This window comes from Melanostigma gelatinosum (assembly GCF_949748355.1).
Source record: "Melanostigma gelatinosum genome assembly, chromosome: 6".
NCBI lineage: Eukaryota > Metazoa > Chordata > Actinopteri > Perciformes > Zoarcidae > Melanostigma > Melanostigma gelatinosum.
Genome location: NC_136639.1, coordinates 9099399 through 9114091, shown reverse-complemented (window position 1 = coordinate 9114091; position 14693 = coordinate 9099399). Strand labels below are relative to the sequence as shown.

General features: G+C 47.1%; 1 protein-coding gene across 1 annotated transcript in view; it reads right to left on the bottom strand.

Annotated features, from left to right (window-relative positions):
• zdhhc8b (zDHHC palmitoyltransferase 8b) overlaps positions 1–14693 on the bottom strand; it is a 58085-nt gene that overhangs the window by 9022 nt on the left and 34370 nt on the right. Inside the window, exons 2-4 of the mRNA XM_079270620.1 lie at positions 9264–9385; positions 1112–1269; positions 87–259 (exon numbers count right to left, since the gene is read on the bottom strand). Coding sequence (XP_079126746.1) covers positions 87–259; positions 1112–1269; positions 9264–9385 — 453 coding nt within the window. The remainder of the gene's footprint in view (positions 1–86; positions 260–1111; positions 1270–9263; positions 9386–14693) is intronic.

Genomic DNA, 14693 nt, shown 5'->3' with positions numbered 1-14693 from the left:
ATTAAAAAAAAACTAAATCAACAACCAACCAAATCGTCCATTGAAAAAAAAGAAGCAGGCTTTGCAGTCAAGAGGTGAAAGGATACGTGACAGTGGTGTGCAGTGCTGCCAGTCTCTCGCGGTGGTGGAGAACGAAGATGAGGCCGAAGGAGAAAACTCCCACTATATGGATGCTCAACGACAGCAGGAAGAGGAAGAAGTAGCGGTAGTTCCTCCGTCCAATGCAGTTGTTCACCCAGGGACAGTGGTGGTCGAAGTCCTGAGGAGGAAGAGAGGGAGCAAGTTACACTTCTGAAATCAATGTCATTTATGCATAAGGAAATCAATGATATGACCTCCAGCTAGTCTGGGTTGGCGCTTTAAATTCAGGTTAAAATCAGGTTTATGGATTTTGACCTATTGTCACTGGGAGGGGACGAGTTTAAATCTCTTGACTATTATTAAGGCAAAACAAGTGAAGGAACAAAATGTTGTTGGTTGCAATAATAAAATATTCAATCCATAATCAACCGTAAACTCCAAGACATATACCACTTTTGTTCTTTCTACTTTCATCAGTTGATGTGTAAATGATAATCTACACCCTCGTTAAATTCTTTATTAGGCTGACACAAACACTCAAAAATACAAATCTCAGCCTTTTTGAAAGGAAACAGGGTGCAGGAATACAGCCTGTGTAATGATGCATCCTGTGTGTAGGTGTGTGTTTATGTCCTGAGGTGTGTGTGTGTGTGTGTAGGTGTATTTGTAAGACCAAAACCAGGATTTGAAAGCTATTACTGATACCAGTATTTTACGCTTGAAGCTGCCAAACGCTGTAAGTCATGCCAGTAATTATGTTTTTTTTAATGAGGACAACTAAAGAAAAAAATTATTTATATATTTCAAATATAAATTCTTGGCAGGAAAGAAAAAAAACTCCAAACATATGTACTATGTACGAGCAAACTGCATCTTATATCACATCAAACAAGCCCAATGTCAATAGAACAGCATCATATTGTTGATTAACAGCTGATACATCAGTCTAACCTTGATGCATATTTAGATTTCAGCGCCTGCACACTGTTTGTATTCACACACCCACACAAACACACACACACACACACACCTCCACACAGTTGTCGCAGACGCTGCAGTGCGAGCAGCGAGGCGGCCTGTAGAAGTGACAGGTGGCGCACCACTTCATCCGGACCTGGATGCCCTTGATCTCCACATTCTTGTAGAGTGGTGCTCGGAAATCATCGTCCTTGTCCTCGTCCTCGTCGGCTGTGGGGAAACATACAGATATATACACACACACACACACACGCACATTAACAGAGCACAGATGCATATGGTGGCATGTGAGAAAAACTGTCACAAACACAGTTTTGATTTCAGATTACATTTGACAGGAACAACAGGAGAGCCCCTTAAATGAAGCTCTCCCCCGCTGTAAGCTGTCTGCACGGACAGCAAACAGAGAACATTTTTTGTAGATTTTTTTATATTTTTTTATTAAGGGAATTAAACCTCTAACCCTGACAGAGAGAGGGCCTTAATCTGTCTGACCTGACATGTAGCTGAACCTGTAAACTACAGTTTGAGAGTACAAATGACATTTCCACTGCACTCGGTGCGACACTGCAGTCAATCAAGCGGTTTGTACTTTGTGCTGCTTTCCTACGACTGAGAGCTTTTTGCTGTGGAGCCGCAGTGGAAAATAAAATGTCTTTCAGCTGATCAAAGGGCACTTTCAAACGATCTGCACGGAGCTCCAACCAGAGAAAATAATTTCACAGTACAATAATAACTGCAGGGAGATCCAGGTAGCTGAAAACACACAACGCACAACACACACACACACACACACACACACACACACACACACACACACAGCAAGAGTGAAAGGAGAAAACAAGAGAGACACCAAAGGTAGAGCACAGAAATAAACAGTTCCATAAGCAGAGATTGCTCTGTTATTATGGCTGTCAAGTCTCTTCAAATAGATTTTAAAAGTAAACCGCCTGCCAAACCAACGGACACAAAGAGCAGTTACGCTTCCATCTCTCCCGACAGCTTCTTCTTCTACAAATGCAAGAAGCATTCAACAGACAGCAGCGGCCTATTTCATACAAATGTGCATTTACACTTTAAAAATAGCATTCAGTTCGATTACAATCCGTTGTTGCCTGAAATTATAGTCATTTGCCTAAAATTATTTTTAGCACAAACATTATTGTATTATACTATTGTATCTACAGAATCTTAATCAAATACATACTAGGCTTAATCATACTATGTATTCATCCTATTGACAGAGAAGCATTCTGGGGACATTATCTACAGGCAGGAGAGATTTTGCAATGATACCACCACAGCATCGATACTGAGTAGGCCTGCTATTTGCCATTGATCACGAGTTTATCATCCCTTATGAAAGGATAAACTGTGTATTTATATTGTGGCAGCCGGGGTGGGCGAGCCCAGGGAGTAGTGATGGCAGGAAGGTACTACAGACTACCAGAGAGAAATGGATTGCACTTTGCACACGCCCCCTTAGTGCCAGCAGGCAATCAGCGCAACCAGGCACACCTGAGAGAGCCGGCCAGGGGAGCTTCATGGGCGGAGATAAAAGGAGAAGGAAGATGTGAAGTCGGGGGAAGTAACTTAGGTGAAACCATTCAAGACGGTGAGAGATTGTGAGACTACTTAGCCAACGACCCTGGAACGGAAGACTACCCCCACTGGATTGCCCCCGGCTACTGACCCCTGCTTGGAGGAGAACGACGCCCCTGCCCCATCCCTGGACCGTACGAGAATTGCGCCTTGTGTATCAGACCCCGGAACTGCACCTAGACCCTTCTCTTGCTTAACGGACTTGTATTGGCTGTGTGGCTGCTGTGTCGTTCCCAATATCCCAGTAAAGTATTTCATTGCCACGTCTTTACGTCTCCGTGTCTTTATAAGTATTGCATATTGTCCAGTAACACCCCTGACCACCCCGGGGCTGTTACATTGGTGGAGAATGTGGGCATTCTAACCCGCTTCTGGACAATATCTAATATTTATATTACGCGTCGTATCGACATCAAAATGTCCGCGCCCAACCCTGTGCAGGAGCTTCTCGCAGGTCTCATAGCCAGCAATGCGGAGACTCAGAGGAGGCACGAAGAGGCACTGCAGCTGCAAGTACAAATGCTGCAACTTCAACAGCAAACACAGCACCAACACCACCAGCAAATGGAAAAATATATGGAGGTGCAAACCAACCAACAGGAAGTGAAACGACTGGAGCGAGTGAATCCCTCGCGCTTCCTGGTCAAACAAACAGCCAGTGACGAAGTGGAAGCTTTCCTTCTGACTTTCGAAATCACGGCAAAACGTGAACAATGGCCCGAGGAACGGTGGGCAGACTTGATCGCTCCTTTTTTGACGGGCACCGCGCAACGGGCGTACCAAGACCTAGCCAATATTTCACCCGTCACCTACGCAGCACTGAAGGAGGAAGTGCTTCAGCGTAGCGGGGTGACTCTTCTGACAAAAGCGCAGCGGTTTCATGAGTGGAATTATGATGCCACCCTCTCTCCAAGGGCGCAACTGTATGATATCACGCGGATCACTACCGCCTGGCTGATGTCGGAGCCCCTCTCCTTTTCCCCCCTTGATCGGGTAATCATGGATAAATTACTGAGGTCATTACCGTTTGAAGCAAAAAAATTGGCAGGACAAAAAAATCCCCGCAGTCTCGAGGAACTGACTGAGGTAGTGGAGGGCTGGCAAGCGGCGCAGGCTCTGGTGCGGGGGGGAAGACCGCCCAAGATGGAAATATCCCCCCCCGGCCCCGACTGTTGAAACATGGAGATTCCCCACGAGAGCCGGCCATGAGGACCCCTCCCGTGGAAACCCCCCAGCGCAGATCCCTGTTAAACCCCGACACCCGCAGGTGTTATGACTGTGGGGAGATGGGACATATTGCCTGGAACTGCCCACAGCGGGGGGACGCCCCCATGCCCACAGCTAGCGAGACTAGTCACCCCTGTGGACTACTGACCACCTGTTGGGCCCAACAGGGCGATTTGGCCCCCCTCACCCCAGTACGAGCGAACGGGCATGACGCGACCGCCCTGGTCGACTCCGGCAGCGCCGTCACCCTCGTCCGCCCCGACTTCGTCGAGCTACCCTATCTGAACAGTACCGTATCAGTCACCTGTATTCACGGGGAGACCAGAGACTACCCCACCGCGATCCTAGAGCTTCACACCACCCAGGGGAAGAGCACCGGACCGGCAGGGGTGGTACCCGACCTACCGGTGGACCTCCTGATCGGAAGGGACTCCACTGTCTTCCCGGGGCTATGGAGAGGCCTGGCCCACGGGAAGAAAGCCCCACCACGAAAACCACACCGCACACCAGGAAAGTTGTGTGGGTTCCAGGGGGCCGACCCCCTGAGCTCCACGTCCCCCCTCTCAGAAGGCGCCGCCAGCGCCGCCGTCCGGGCCGCGGAAGCCGCCATCCGTCCAGCCAGGGAGGAGGACCCTCTTCCAGCCCCCGAAGAAAGGGATCCAAGCCAGGCCAGTGAGGACGCCTGGGCTGATTTGTTCCCACTAAACCCCGAGGACCAACCCCTGCCTGCCCCTCTAGCGGGACGCTTCGGGACCGCCCAGCTGGAGGACGCCAACCTCCAAAATGCCCTGCGACAGGTGTCCGTGGTGGACGGCAAACCCATGGATGGGGTAAGACAACTAATTTACCCTCACTTTGCCATTAAAGCTAATCTGTTGTATCAAGTGGTAATGAAGGACGGGGCACCCCTTGAGTTGTTATTGGTGCCCCGCCCTTTTGTGTCGGTGGTGCTCCAGATGGCCCACACCCACCTGTTGGGGGCCCACCTGGGGGTGGAGAAAACCCTGGACAGAATCAAGGCCCGGTTTTACTGGCCCGGGGTGAAAAAAACGGTGGAGGACTACTGCCGGAGCTGTCCGGACTGCCAGCGGGTCGCCCCCCAGCCGCACCATCGCAATCCGCTGATCCCCTTACCCATTATTTCAATTCCCTTCAGTAGGATTGCGATGGATTTGGTGGGACCCCTCCCAAGGTCCAGTAAGGGATTCCAGTACATCTTGGTGGTGCTGGATTACGCCACTCGCTACCCCGAGGCCATTCCCCTTCGGACCATGGCCACCAAAGGTATTGCCAGGGAATTAATGATGTTATTTTCTCGTGTAGGCATCCCGGACGAGATCTTGACTGATCAGGGGACCCCCTTCATGTCAAGAATCATGAGGGACCTGTGCGGGCTAATGAAGGTAAACCAGTTAAGAACGTCGGTATACCACCCGCAGACAGACGGCCTAGTAGAGAGGTTTAATCAGACCCTGAAACGGATGCTCCGGAAAGCCATGGAGGCAGACGGACGTAATTGGGATCAGCTGCTCCCTTTCCTCATGTTCTCCATTCGTGAGGTTCCCCAGGCCTCCACGGGATTTTCCCCCTTCGAGCTGCTGTACGGAAGACGGCCCCGGGGACTCCTCGACCTGGCCAAAGAGGCCTGGGAACACCAGCCATCACCCCACCGTACGCTGGTGGAACACGTGGAAGAGGTAAGAGAGAGAATGGCAACAATTTGGCCGATGGTTCGAGAACACATGGCCGAGGCCCAGACTGCCCAAGCCCGGGTCTACAATAGGGGAACCCAGCCCAGAGAATTTAGCCCGGGGGACCGAGTCCTGGTATTAGTCCCCACATCTGAGTGCAAATTCCTGGCTCGGTGGAATGGACCCTATGAAATAATGGAAAAAATAGGAGAAGTGAACTACAGGGTAAGACAACCAGGGCGACGACATCCAACAAAGGTGTATCACATTAACCTGCTAAAAAAATGGGTGGCCCGTGAGGCCCTATTTTCCCTCTCTCTCTCTTCCCCTCCCACCACAGGAAAGACGGAGGCAGTAGAGGTCCCCATGGGAGAGCAGCTGACCCCCAGCCAAAAGCAAGACCTCCGCGAGCTAGTGGACCGATTCCGGGACGTCTTCTCCCCAGAGCCGGGGTACACCGACCTCATCCACCATCACATACATACCGAACCTGGGAAGAAGGTACGTCTCAGGCCGTATCGGGTGCCAGAAGCCAGGAGGACCGCCATTGAGACAGAGGTACGCAAAATGTTGCAGGCGGACATAATCGAGCCCTCCAGAAGCGAGTGGTGTAGCCCCATCGTCCTCGTCCCCAAACCTGACGGCTCAGTCAGGTTCTGCAATGACTTCCGCCAGCTCAACCAGATCTCCAAATTCGACGCCTACCCGATGCCACGAGTGGACGAGATGATCGAACGGGTAGGGAGTGCCAGATTCATTACCACCCTGGACCTCACGAAGGGCTACTGGCAAGTGGCCTTGGCCCCCGAGGCCCGAGAGAAGACAGCCTTCGCCACCCCCGAGGGGCTGTACCAGTACAAACGGCTCCCCTTCGGTCTCCACGGGGCCCCACCTACCTACCAGAGGCTGATGGACCAAGTCCTTCGGCCCCACCGAGAGTATGCCGCGGCGTACCTAGACGACATCGTCGTACATGGGGAGGAGTGGGGGACCCACCTGCGTCGGGTCGACGCCGTGCTCCGAGCCCTGAGGGGAGCGGGGCTAACAGCTAACCCCAAAAAGTGTCGCCTCGGCCTCCGAGATGCGGATTACCTGGGGTACACCATTGGGCGAGGTTGCGTCAAGCCCCAGGTAGGGAAGGTCGAGGCGATCCGGGAATGGCCCCGCCCCCGCACCAAGAAACAAGTAAGGGCATTTATTGGACTGGCGAGCTATTACAGGCGATTTGTCCCCCACTTTTCCTCCCTTGCAGCTCCCCTGACGGACCTAACAGGAAACCGGCTGCCAGAGCGGATCCAGTGGACAGCAGAGACAGAGGAGGCCTTCGAGAACCTCAAGAGGGTGCTGTGTTCAGAACCAGTGTTGGTGACCCCGGACTTTGAGAAACCGTTGGTGGTCCAGACCGACGCATCAGAGACCGGGGTAGGCGCCGTCCTGGCCCAAGTACAAAATGGTGAGGAACACCCGATAACATACATCAGCAGAAAACTCTTGCCCAGGGAACAGAAATATTCCACAGTGGAAAAAGAATGCCTAGCCATCAAGTGGGCCCTGGGCGAGCTCAAATACTACTTATTGGGACGAAAGTTCACTCTGGTCACCGACCATGCCCCATTGGTATGGATGTCAAGAAATAAAGAAAATAACGCCCGGGTCACCCGCTGGTTTCTGTCTCTGCAGCCCTATGCCTTCTCTGTCGTCCACAGATCCGGTGCCGCTCACGGAAACGCCGATGCCTTGTCCCGCAGGGACGCCTGGTGTTCCTGGAGCAGTCCTCCCCCCAGGTCAGATTTAAGGGGGGGGGTGTGTGGCAGCCGGGGTGGGCGAGCCCAGGGAGTAGTGATGGCAGGAAGGTACTACAGACTACCAGAGAGAAATGGATTGCACTTTGCACACGCCCCCTTAGTGCCAGCAGGCAATCAGCGCAACCAGGCACACCTGAGAGAGCCGGCCAGGGGAGCTTCATGGGCGGAGATAAAAGGAGAAGGAAGATGTGAAGTCGGGGGAAGTAACTTAGGTGAAACCATTCAAGACGGTGAGAGATTGTGAGACTACTTAGCCAACGACCCTGGAACGGAAGACTACCCCCACTGGATTGCCCCCGGCTACTGACCCCTGCTTGGAGGAGAACGACGCCCCTGCCCCATCCCTGGACCGTACGAGAATTGCGCCTTGTGTATCAGACCCCGGAACTGCACCTAGACCCTTCTCTTGCTTAACGGACTTGTATTGGCTGTGTGGCTGCTGTGTCGTTCCCAATATCCCAGTAAAGTATTTCATTGCCACGTCTTTACGTCTCCGTGTCTTTATAAGTATTGCATATTGTCCAGTAACACCCCTGACCACCCCGGGGCTGTTACAATATGAAGAAGGCAACTCACACTGACAGGGCTGGCAGGTTATTAATGGGGATCAAATCATTGACCTTTTATTAATAAATCCTCTCATCCACACATGATTCACATGTACGTGGCTAATATTGTAGCTGCTGCCTCCGGTAACAAACAGTAAGGTTCAGTCTCTTCTTTTGAGAAGCTTGACATGTACAACAGCAAATACTGAAAGACACAATGATAATTGTATGCGGCTCTGTCTCGATTGACCGCCCTTCACGTCACTGACCCACCGTTGATAGAAATATATTGATTCGTGCCAACACTTTCTTTTTAGTGTCTACTGTATGTTGACCAAATAAACAAAAAACAAATATCCCACTCTCCACTCATGATAATAATATTTAAAGAAATACACGCATCCTATGAACATTTTGCTGAGATCCTGAATAATGTCAAAACACCTTCTAACCCAGCGGGGAAACTGAAAATGTCAAATGGCACTTACTGAGCCATCTCTCTCATGTGTCTGTATTGCAGTTTCCCCAACAAAAGAAAATGAGAATAAATGGCCGTGTCATACATCATTGACCTGAATGGAAAAACCCTGAGTGCACACCAACCTTTCATTCTCACTGTTACAATCCTGGATGACGGAGTGATTTTCCAAACGGATGTGATATCTTCGTTTTTTTTTTTTTAACTTTACTGGTGGGTCGGCACCCTGTGAGATACAACATGACGAGCTTAGAAAGCTCCTCGGTAGTCTATTAAACCCAACAGGGTAGCGGCAGCAGAAGGCCGCCGTCACCTCTGGGGAGGCAGATAACCTGAGCTTTATACTACCTAATGGTTATTACCCCTTTATGAGCAGAGAAAGACCAAGACAGGCGCTCATCATTTACAAGCGCATTACAAACCTCCCCGGGGACGAGTTCAATCATCGTTACTGAACCCAGCACTCACGACAAGAGGTCTGCATCAGGAGCATAGGTCAGTGCAGCTTGTTCGATGGACATGCTGAGGGATACCGTATGTGGAGCACGTGGACTGTAACAGGCGGTAAGGCAGATGATAGAGTAATGAGACATTAGGTCGGTCGATACTCCGATAAATGTGGTGCTTTTAAAAAGTGTACCCTCTGCATGAGGACTCAAAAAAAGAAGGAAACATAACTCTGTACTGTATAGTACATTGAAAACATGAAAGATACTAATATTTTAGATGTCAGATAAATATTGCAGGCAAGAATGTTTTTTTCCCCCCAGAATTCGGTGACTGTTAGAAACAGCATTTACACCATCATTGGACACTGAAGCTACTTTGCACACTCACAGACATGCATACAAACCTCTGGGGTATACACCAGGGTCCATGAAGGTTGCCATACTGAAGTTGGCCAAGACGAAGAGGAAGACCAGGCCATTGTAGAGCGGCACGGCGGGAGAGATTACCTTTGTCAACCAGGGGCACCTAGAGACACAAAGGAAGGGACAGAGATGAGGTTAGTCACACACCTTTAACCACCATCACGTTGTGATCAGAGGTGCCCTTCTGTTCGAGACTTCACTCGAGCTAGCCAGCTTGAGTGAATACTCTTTAAAGTACTGTAATTATTTGCTAATTACCAGGTGAGTTACTGTGGAATTAAGTAAGCGAATGGTTGATCATTAGCCTAAAAGGCTTCTTTAGAATTACCTGTTTGAAGAGGATTGGAGTTTTGCAGGTATGTGGTCATAAATCACATAATTGTACATTTGATGACCTCATCAGCTACATGGAAAGGTAAATTAGCATTGCAGCTGTTATGATTACTCCCAAGGGAGACACGAATGTTTGTGCCAAACTATCAGATAGTTATTGAGCTATAGCGCTCAAAACACACAAATATCAACCTCATGGTGGCGCAAGATGCAGAGTCAGGGATCACCGTAGTACGATTCCTCATCTAGGGACCCCGAGTGTCCGTACAAAATGTCATGGCAGTCCATCCTGTAGTTGTTGAGATATTTCAGTCTGGACCGAAGTGATGACACACATCTATAGAGCCTAAAAGTAAAGCGAACCAAACATGCATGAGCTTTTATTTCTCATCAGCTCTTCCTTCATGTAGCTCAACCTAGCTTTAGGGTGATTGCCATCACATGCATCTCATGTAACTCTGGACTGTGCTGGTAAATTATGTTTCACACCTCAATGGAAAGGTCAGAGACTGACCGAGGTTATCAGCAGAAAACATCCTTTTATTTCCACCAAGACTGACCTTCTCTACTGCCTGCGAGTCATAACTCAGCCAGTGCTGTGAAATATTCAACTGAGGAGACATCTGAATCACACCCACAGCCCCGCTCAATCACCTGGACTCACCCCTCAGGACACTGCGTGTGTCCTGAGGGGTGATATTATTCAAGCCATCTGTTTGTGTGGTCTCTGTAGAGATGAAACACCCAGATGTGTGACGCTTATGGTTATGAATACTGCAGAGAGATCCTGCAGGTCAGAGAATTTTATGAATTAATAAAGTTTCGTGCAAGAGAGGGAGGAGAGACTCTCTCTCTTTCACTTGTGTTTCCAGCTCTGTTTCCTAGCATGATGACTAACACACCTGCGTCCACTTGCACACGTAACAGAACACACTGTCACTTTCAAGCACGCTTCTCCAGATTACTCTGACGTCAAAAAAGTCAATTTCCTGCTACCCTGGCCCCGAGATCATCTTCAATCCATATCTCCTCTCTCCCGCTCCGCCAGTCCTCTTTTGCTTTGTTGAATTATTCACAAGCGTGGCTGTAGGGAGCCACTAACAGAGAATAGAAAGACCCTAAGGTGGATGAGGTGGCCTCTCACGTATAACCAGTCTGCACTGGTCCGCAGCCTTGTGAGGGCTAGCGTGGGGTGGGCATGACTCATTCTTCTTCAAAGATATCACTTAAACCAGTGACCAGTGATATCTTTGGATGTGGTTACATGGTTCCTTTGTGTTACAAGCACATTACAAACTTATTAGAGTAAGAAATACAATTTCTTACAATCGCCATCACCGGGAAATCAAATTCCAAGTGTTGTTTGTGATACCGTTCTCATTGTTAAGTCATGCTGTCAGCAGATGCAACGAGACTATAATTATCTTATCTGTCTGTCATTTATTTTTAGATCTTCAGCCGCATATCAAAATAAAAATGAAAATATATGTCTGTGTCACAAACGATTTACCAAAAGGTTGGTCATTTGTTGGTTATTCTCTGAATGCAGTTATGGCACATATTTACATTTGCAAGATAACAACACCAAAGTACATTTCAGTGGAATTGTCATTGACGCAGAGGCCTGTACTGAGTAGTACCGGGCGGTGTGATCACAGCTTTGTCAGCAAGTAGACAAGGTACAAAAACTGATCAAAGAAAAGCATGCAGCTCCACCGTCTTAGAAAATCCCAATTTCCTCTTCTGTCAAAGGATGGTGTGTTTTTGCCTACAGTGTGATACAGTCAAGCCAGAAGGAAGGGAGAAGGGAAGTGAAGCTGACAGCAACCATTTTAGGAGTCTGGGAGCAGACAGCGTGGGAGGAAAATGTGACAGAGAAAGCCTGATTAGGAACACAGACATTGGTTAATTGTGTAGGAGTAACAAATAACCACAGAGCGCTTATCAAGACTGTTTACAAGCCACTTTAACTGCTTGTGTAACCATGATACTGTTACAAAGTTTGCACCAATCTTAAAAAGCTGAAGGGGCTTTTGCTGCCAAAATCGCAGTAATGCAATGAGTTTGGACAGTGAGTCTTTGCTGGCCAAACTGGAAGAAAGGCCTGGGATCTCTGTAGTAATTAAAATGCCTGCAAACAGGAGCTGGAGAGGTAACAAAGCTGGCATCCTCCAGCCAATCAGCAGTTTAAAACAGCAGATCAAAAAGCCACAGAACTGTTGGGACAGAGGTGTAAAGATAACATTAATGCAGAGGAGTAAAAGAGATGACAGCACATTTCATCTCCTGGCTGAAATGAGGAAAAGAGCAAGATAAAAAGAAAGGATTAAAGAGGAATACTCCTCAGCTCGCTCCTCAGGCTGGCAGAGCAACACTAACCTCAGTCAGATCAATAAGAGGCAGCAGACTGCTGGCAGAGGCCACACCTTTTCCACACAGCAGCCTTCCCCTTGTCTTCATAAATTAGCATCATTAAAGTGGAAATGAGTTTGGACTCTCATTCTGCAGAGTTTACTCCATTTAGATGACTCGTGTTTTGGTGGACATTTTCATCCAAAAGCCTTAGGTTGGCATATGCCAATGATGAAATGTGTGGCACAAGGTTTATAAAAGCAACAGCAGCAAAGTACCACTGCAGGTTTTTTTTATCAAGCCACAAACCCTTGCTGTAATATAAATATGAATGATACAGTATGTTGTCAAGTATATCATTTGAGGTGTATTGTTTTATTATAATTAACTGAGAATTTGTGAAATTGTGATTAATACAAGGGAAAAAAACATCACTAATATCATATGTACAGTCACATTTTTGTATTCTGATATACTGTATTATATTTACATATGTACCTTTTAGAGCTGCCCGATACAATATTTGTATTAACAGTGTATCAAATGACAACGCATAATGTGAGAGGTGTTGCTCATAGTGACAAATAGACAGTGAATTATCAGCCCTGCAGCATTAAGCAGCTATAGAGCGAGATATGTCTCCAGAGACATAACTCTTTGCATAAAAGCATAATAACTTCAGGATGGCAAATGTCAATGATGATGATGATGATGATCGACTGGGCCACGTTGTGTAGTGAGCATTACAAATCTGTGTTTAGTTGCATCCACCACAACCTGAGATTAGTTTCATCTAAACTGCAGCTTTAGCTCACTCCAAGTTGTAAAACACTAGCTTCCCCTTCTGTCTCGTTCTACTCTCACAGCCCTCATCTCATTTGTGGATTACAAAGATGCTGCATCCGACATCAACCCCTGAGACATAGTGAAATCATATGACACACGCAGACATCCACACACTCATCCAGCAGCAGTTTATGGACTGACAGACAGAATCTTAGCCTTGTGTATCCAATAACCTCCTCAGTCACTGCAGCAGCAGCGGTGTCTCTGGTTGGGTATTAAGATTAGAGAAAACACCAGGCTTTCTGGTGATGACAACCAAGCTGCCTTTCCAAAAAAAAAAAAAAAAATCCTCAGCTGCCACCCGTAAAAACACAGGCTTGAGTCTGTTGATTAAACAACAATCTGGGTGGAACACTTTGAAATGAGCCCTCTAATCCCGCTGCCCAACCTTATGGAGGGATAAACCACTCAGAGGCCTTTGCAAAGTAACTCGGTGCTGAAGGACTGAAGAAGCTTCTTGAAGGTGGTAGGATTGGTCTGCACATCTACCCTGTGGTGGAAAGTAACTACACACTACATTTACTCCATATTGTATTGAAGTATACATTTGAGGGTACTTGAAGTCTTTTCATTTCAGGCCACTTTTCTACTCCATTACATTTTAGATTGTCCTTTTTACTTCACTACAATTATTTGACAGCTCCAAATTGAAATTGCTGCGCACAAATCATACAAAGGGCTTATAAAATATGATGTTTTGTTTTAAATTAAATAACCCAACCTTATAACAATTAGTTAAATAATCAATTAAAATATATATATGTATTTTATTATTTTCACAATAATTTAAGTAATTTTCCAAGCAAATGTAAGGATTTTTAACATAATTTTGAATCTATTTATAATCATTTTGATTGTTTACGTTTGGTTGGACAAAACAAGCATTGTGAATGTTAAGTGGTATTAATCTGATGATATACTGTTTAATATAACGGTCACAGGGGGCATCTGCATTCAGTACTTCTACCCCTCGAATTACATTTTCCTAATTATGCTGAAATTATTGTCGAACATTGTCAATGCAGGACTTTTACTTGTAACAGAGGACTTTTACAGTATGCCATTAATACTTTAACTTCAGTAAATTAAAATGAATACTTCCTTCACCAGTGCGTCTACCATGAAAAGCCTTCTCCACTACACACCCCAAAGCTATTTGACTACTCTAATCTGTCCGTCCTTCATTTGCCTGCTTTTGGATTGGAGCAGCCTTTGAAGTTTCTCCGATCTGCTGCTACTTTATGAACCATCCCGACCCCTCAGGTCGTCTGGGACCGGTCTACTTTCTGTTCCCAGAGTCAGAACTAAACATGGAGAAGCAGCGTTCAGTTTTTCTGCTCCACATATCTGGAACAAAGTCCCAGAAAGCTGCAGGTCTGCATACAGCATTTTATTTCTTGCACTGTTTTTTAATTGTTTTTAAATCTCCTTTTCTTTTGCCTTGTGTTTTGATGCTTTTAATGGTTTTATGTGAAGCACTTTGAATTACCTTGTTGTTGAAATGTGCTATACAAATACACTTGCCTTGCCTTATCTGTTCTTTTATGAGCTTTGGGAGGAGGGCAGAGTGTGAAGAACCATGAAAGAGAAAACTGAGTAAATCAAGAGAACCTTTGGCACAGACGCTCACGGGCTGCACTTTCCTTAGTCCAAGGTTCACAAGATGCCAGACTTTGTGAATGAAGGGAGACGGACTAATAAGCACAATACTGTATGTGTTTCATTCATTCAGGTGTTGAATACAGGTTTGCTGCTCAGTGACATTAAGGTCAGTCAGCTGATCTCAAACCCGTTACTATGGGTGCAAATGAAACACTTGTTTGTTCCATGATCGTGTTGAACTGTTTTAATATTCTATATAGAAACATATAATCATATAT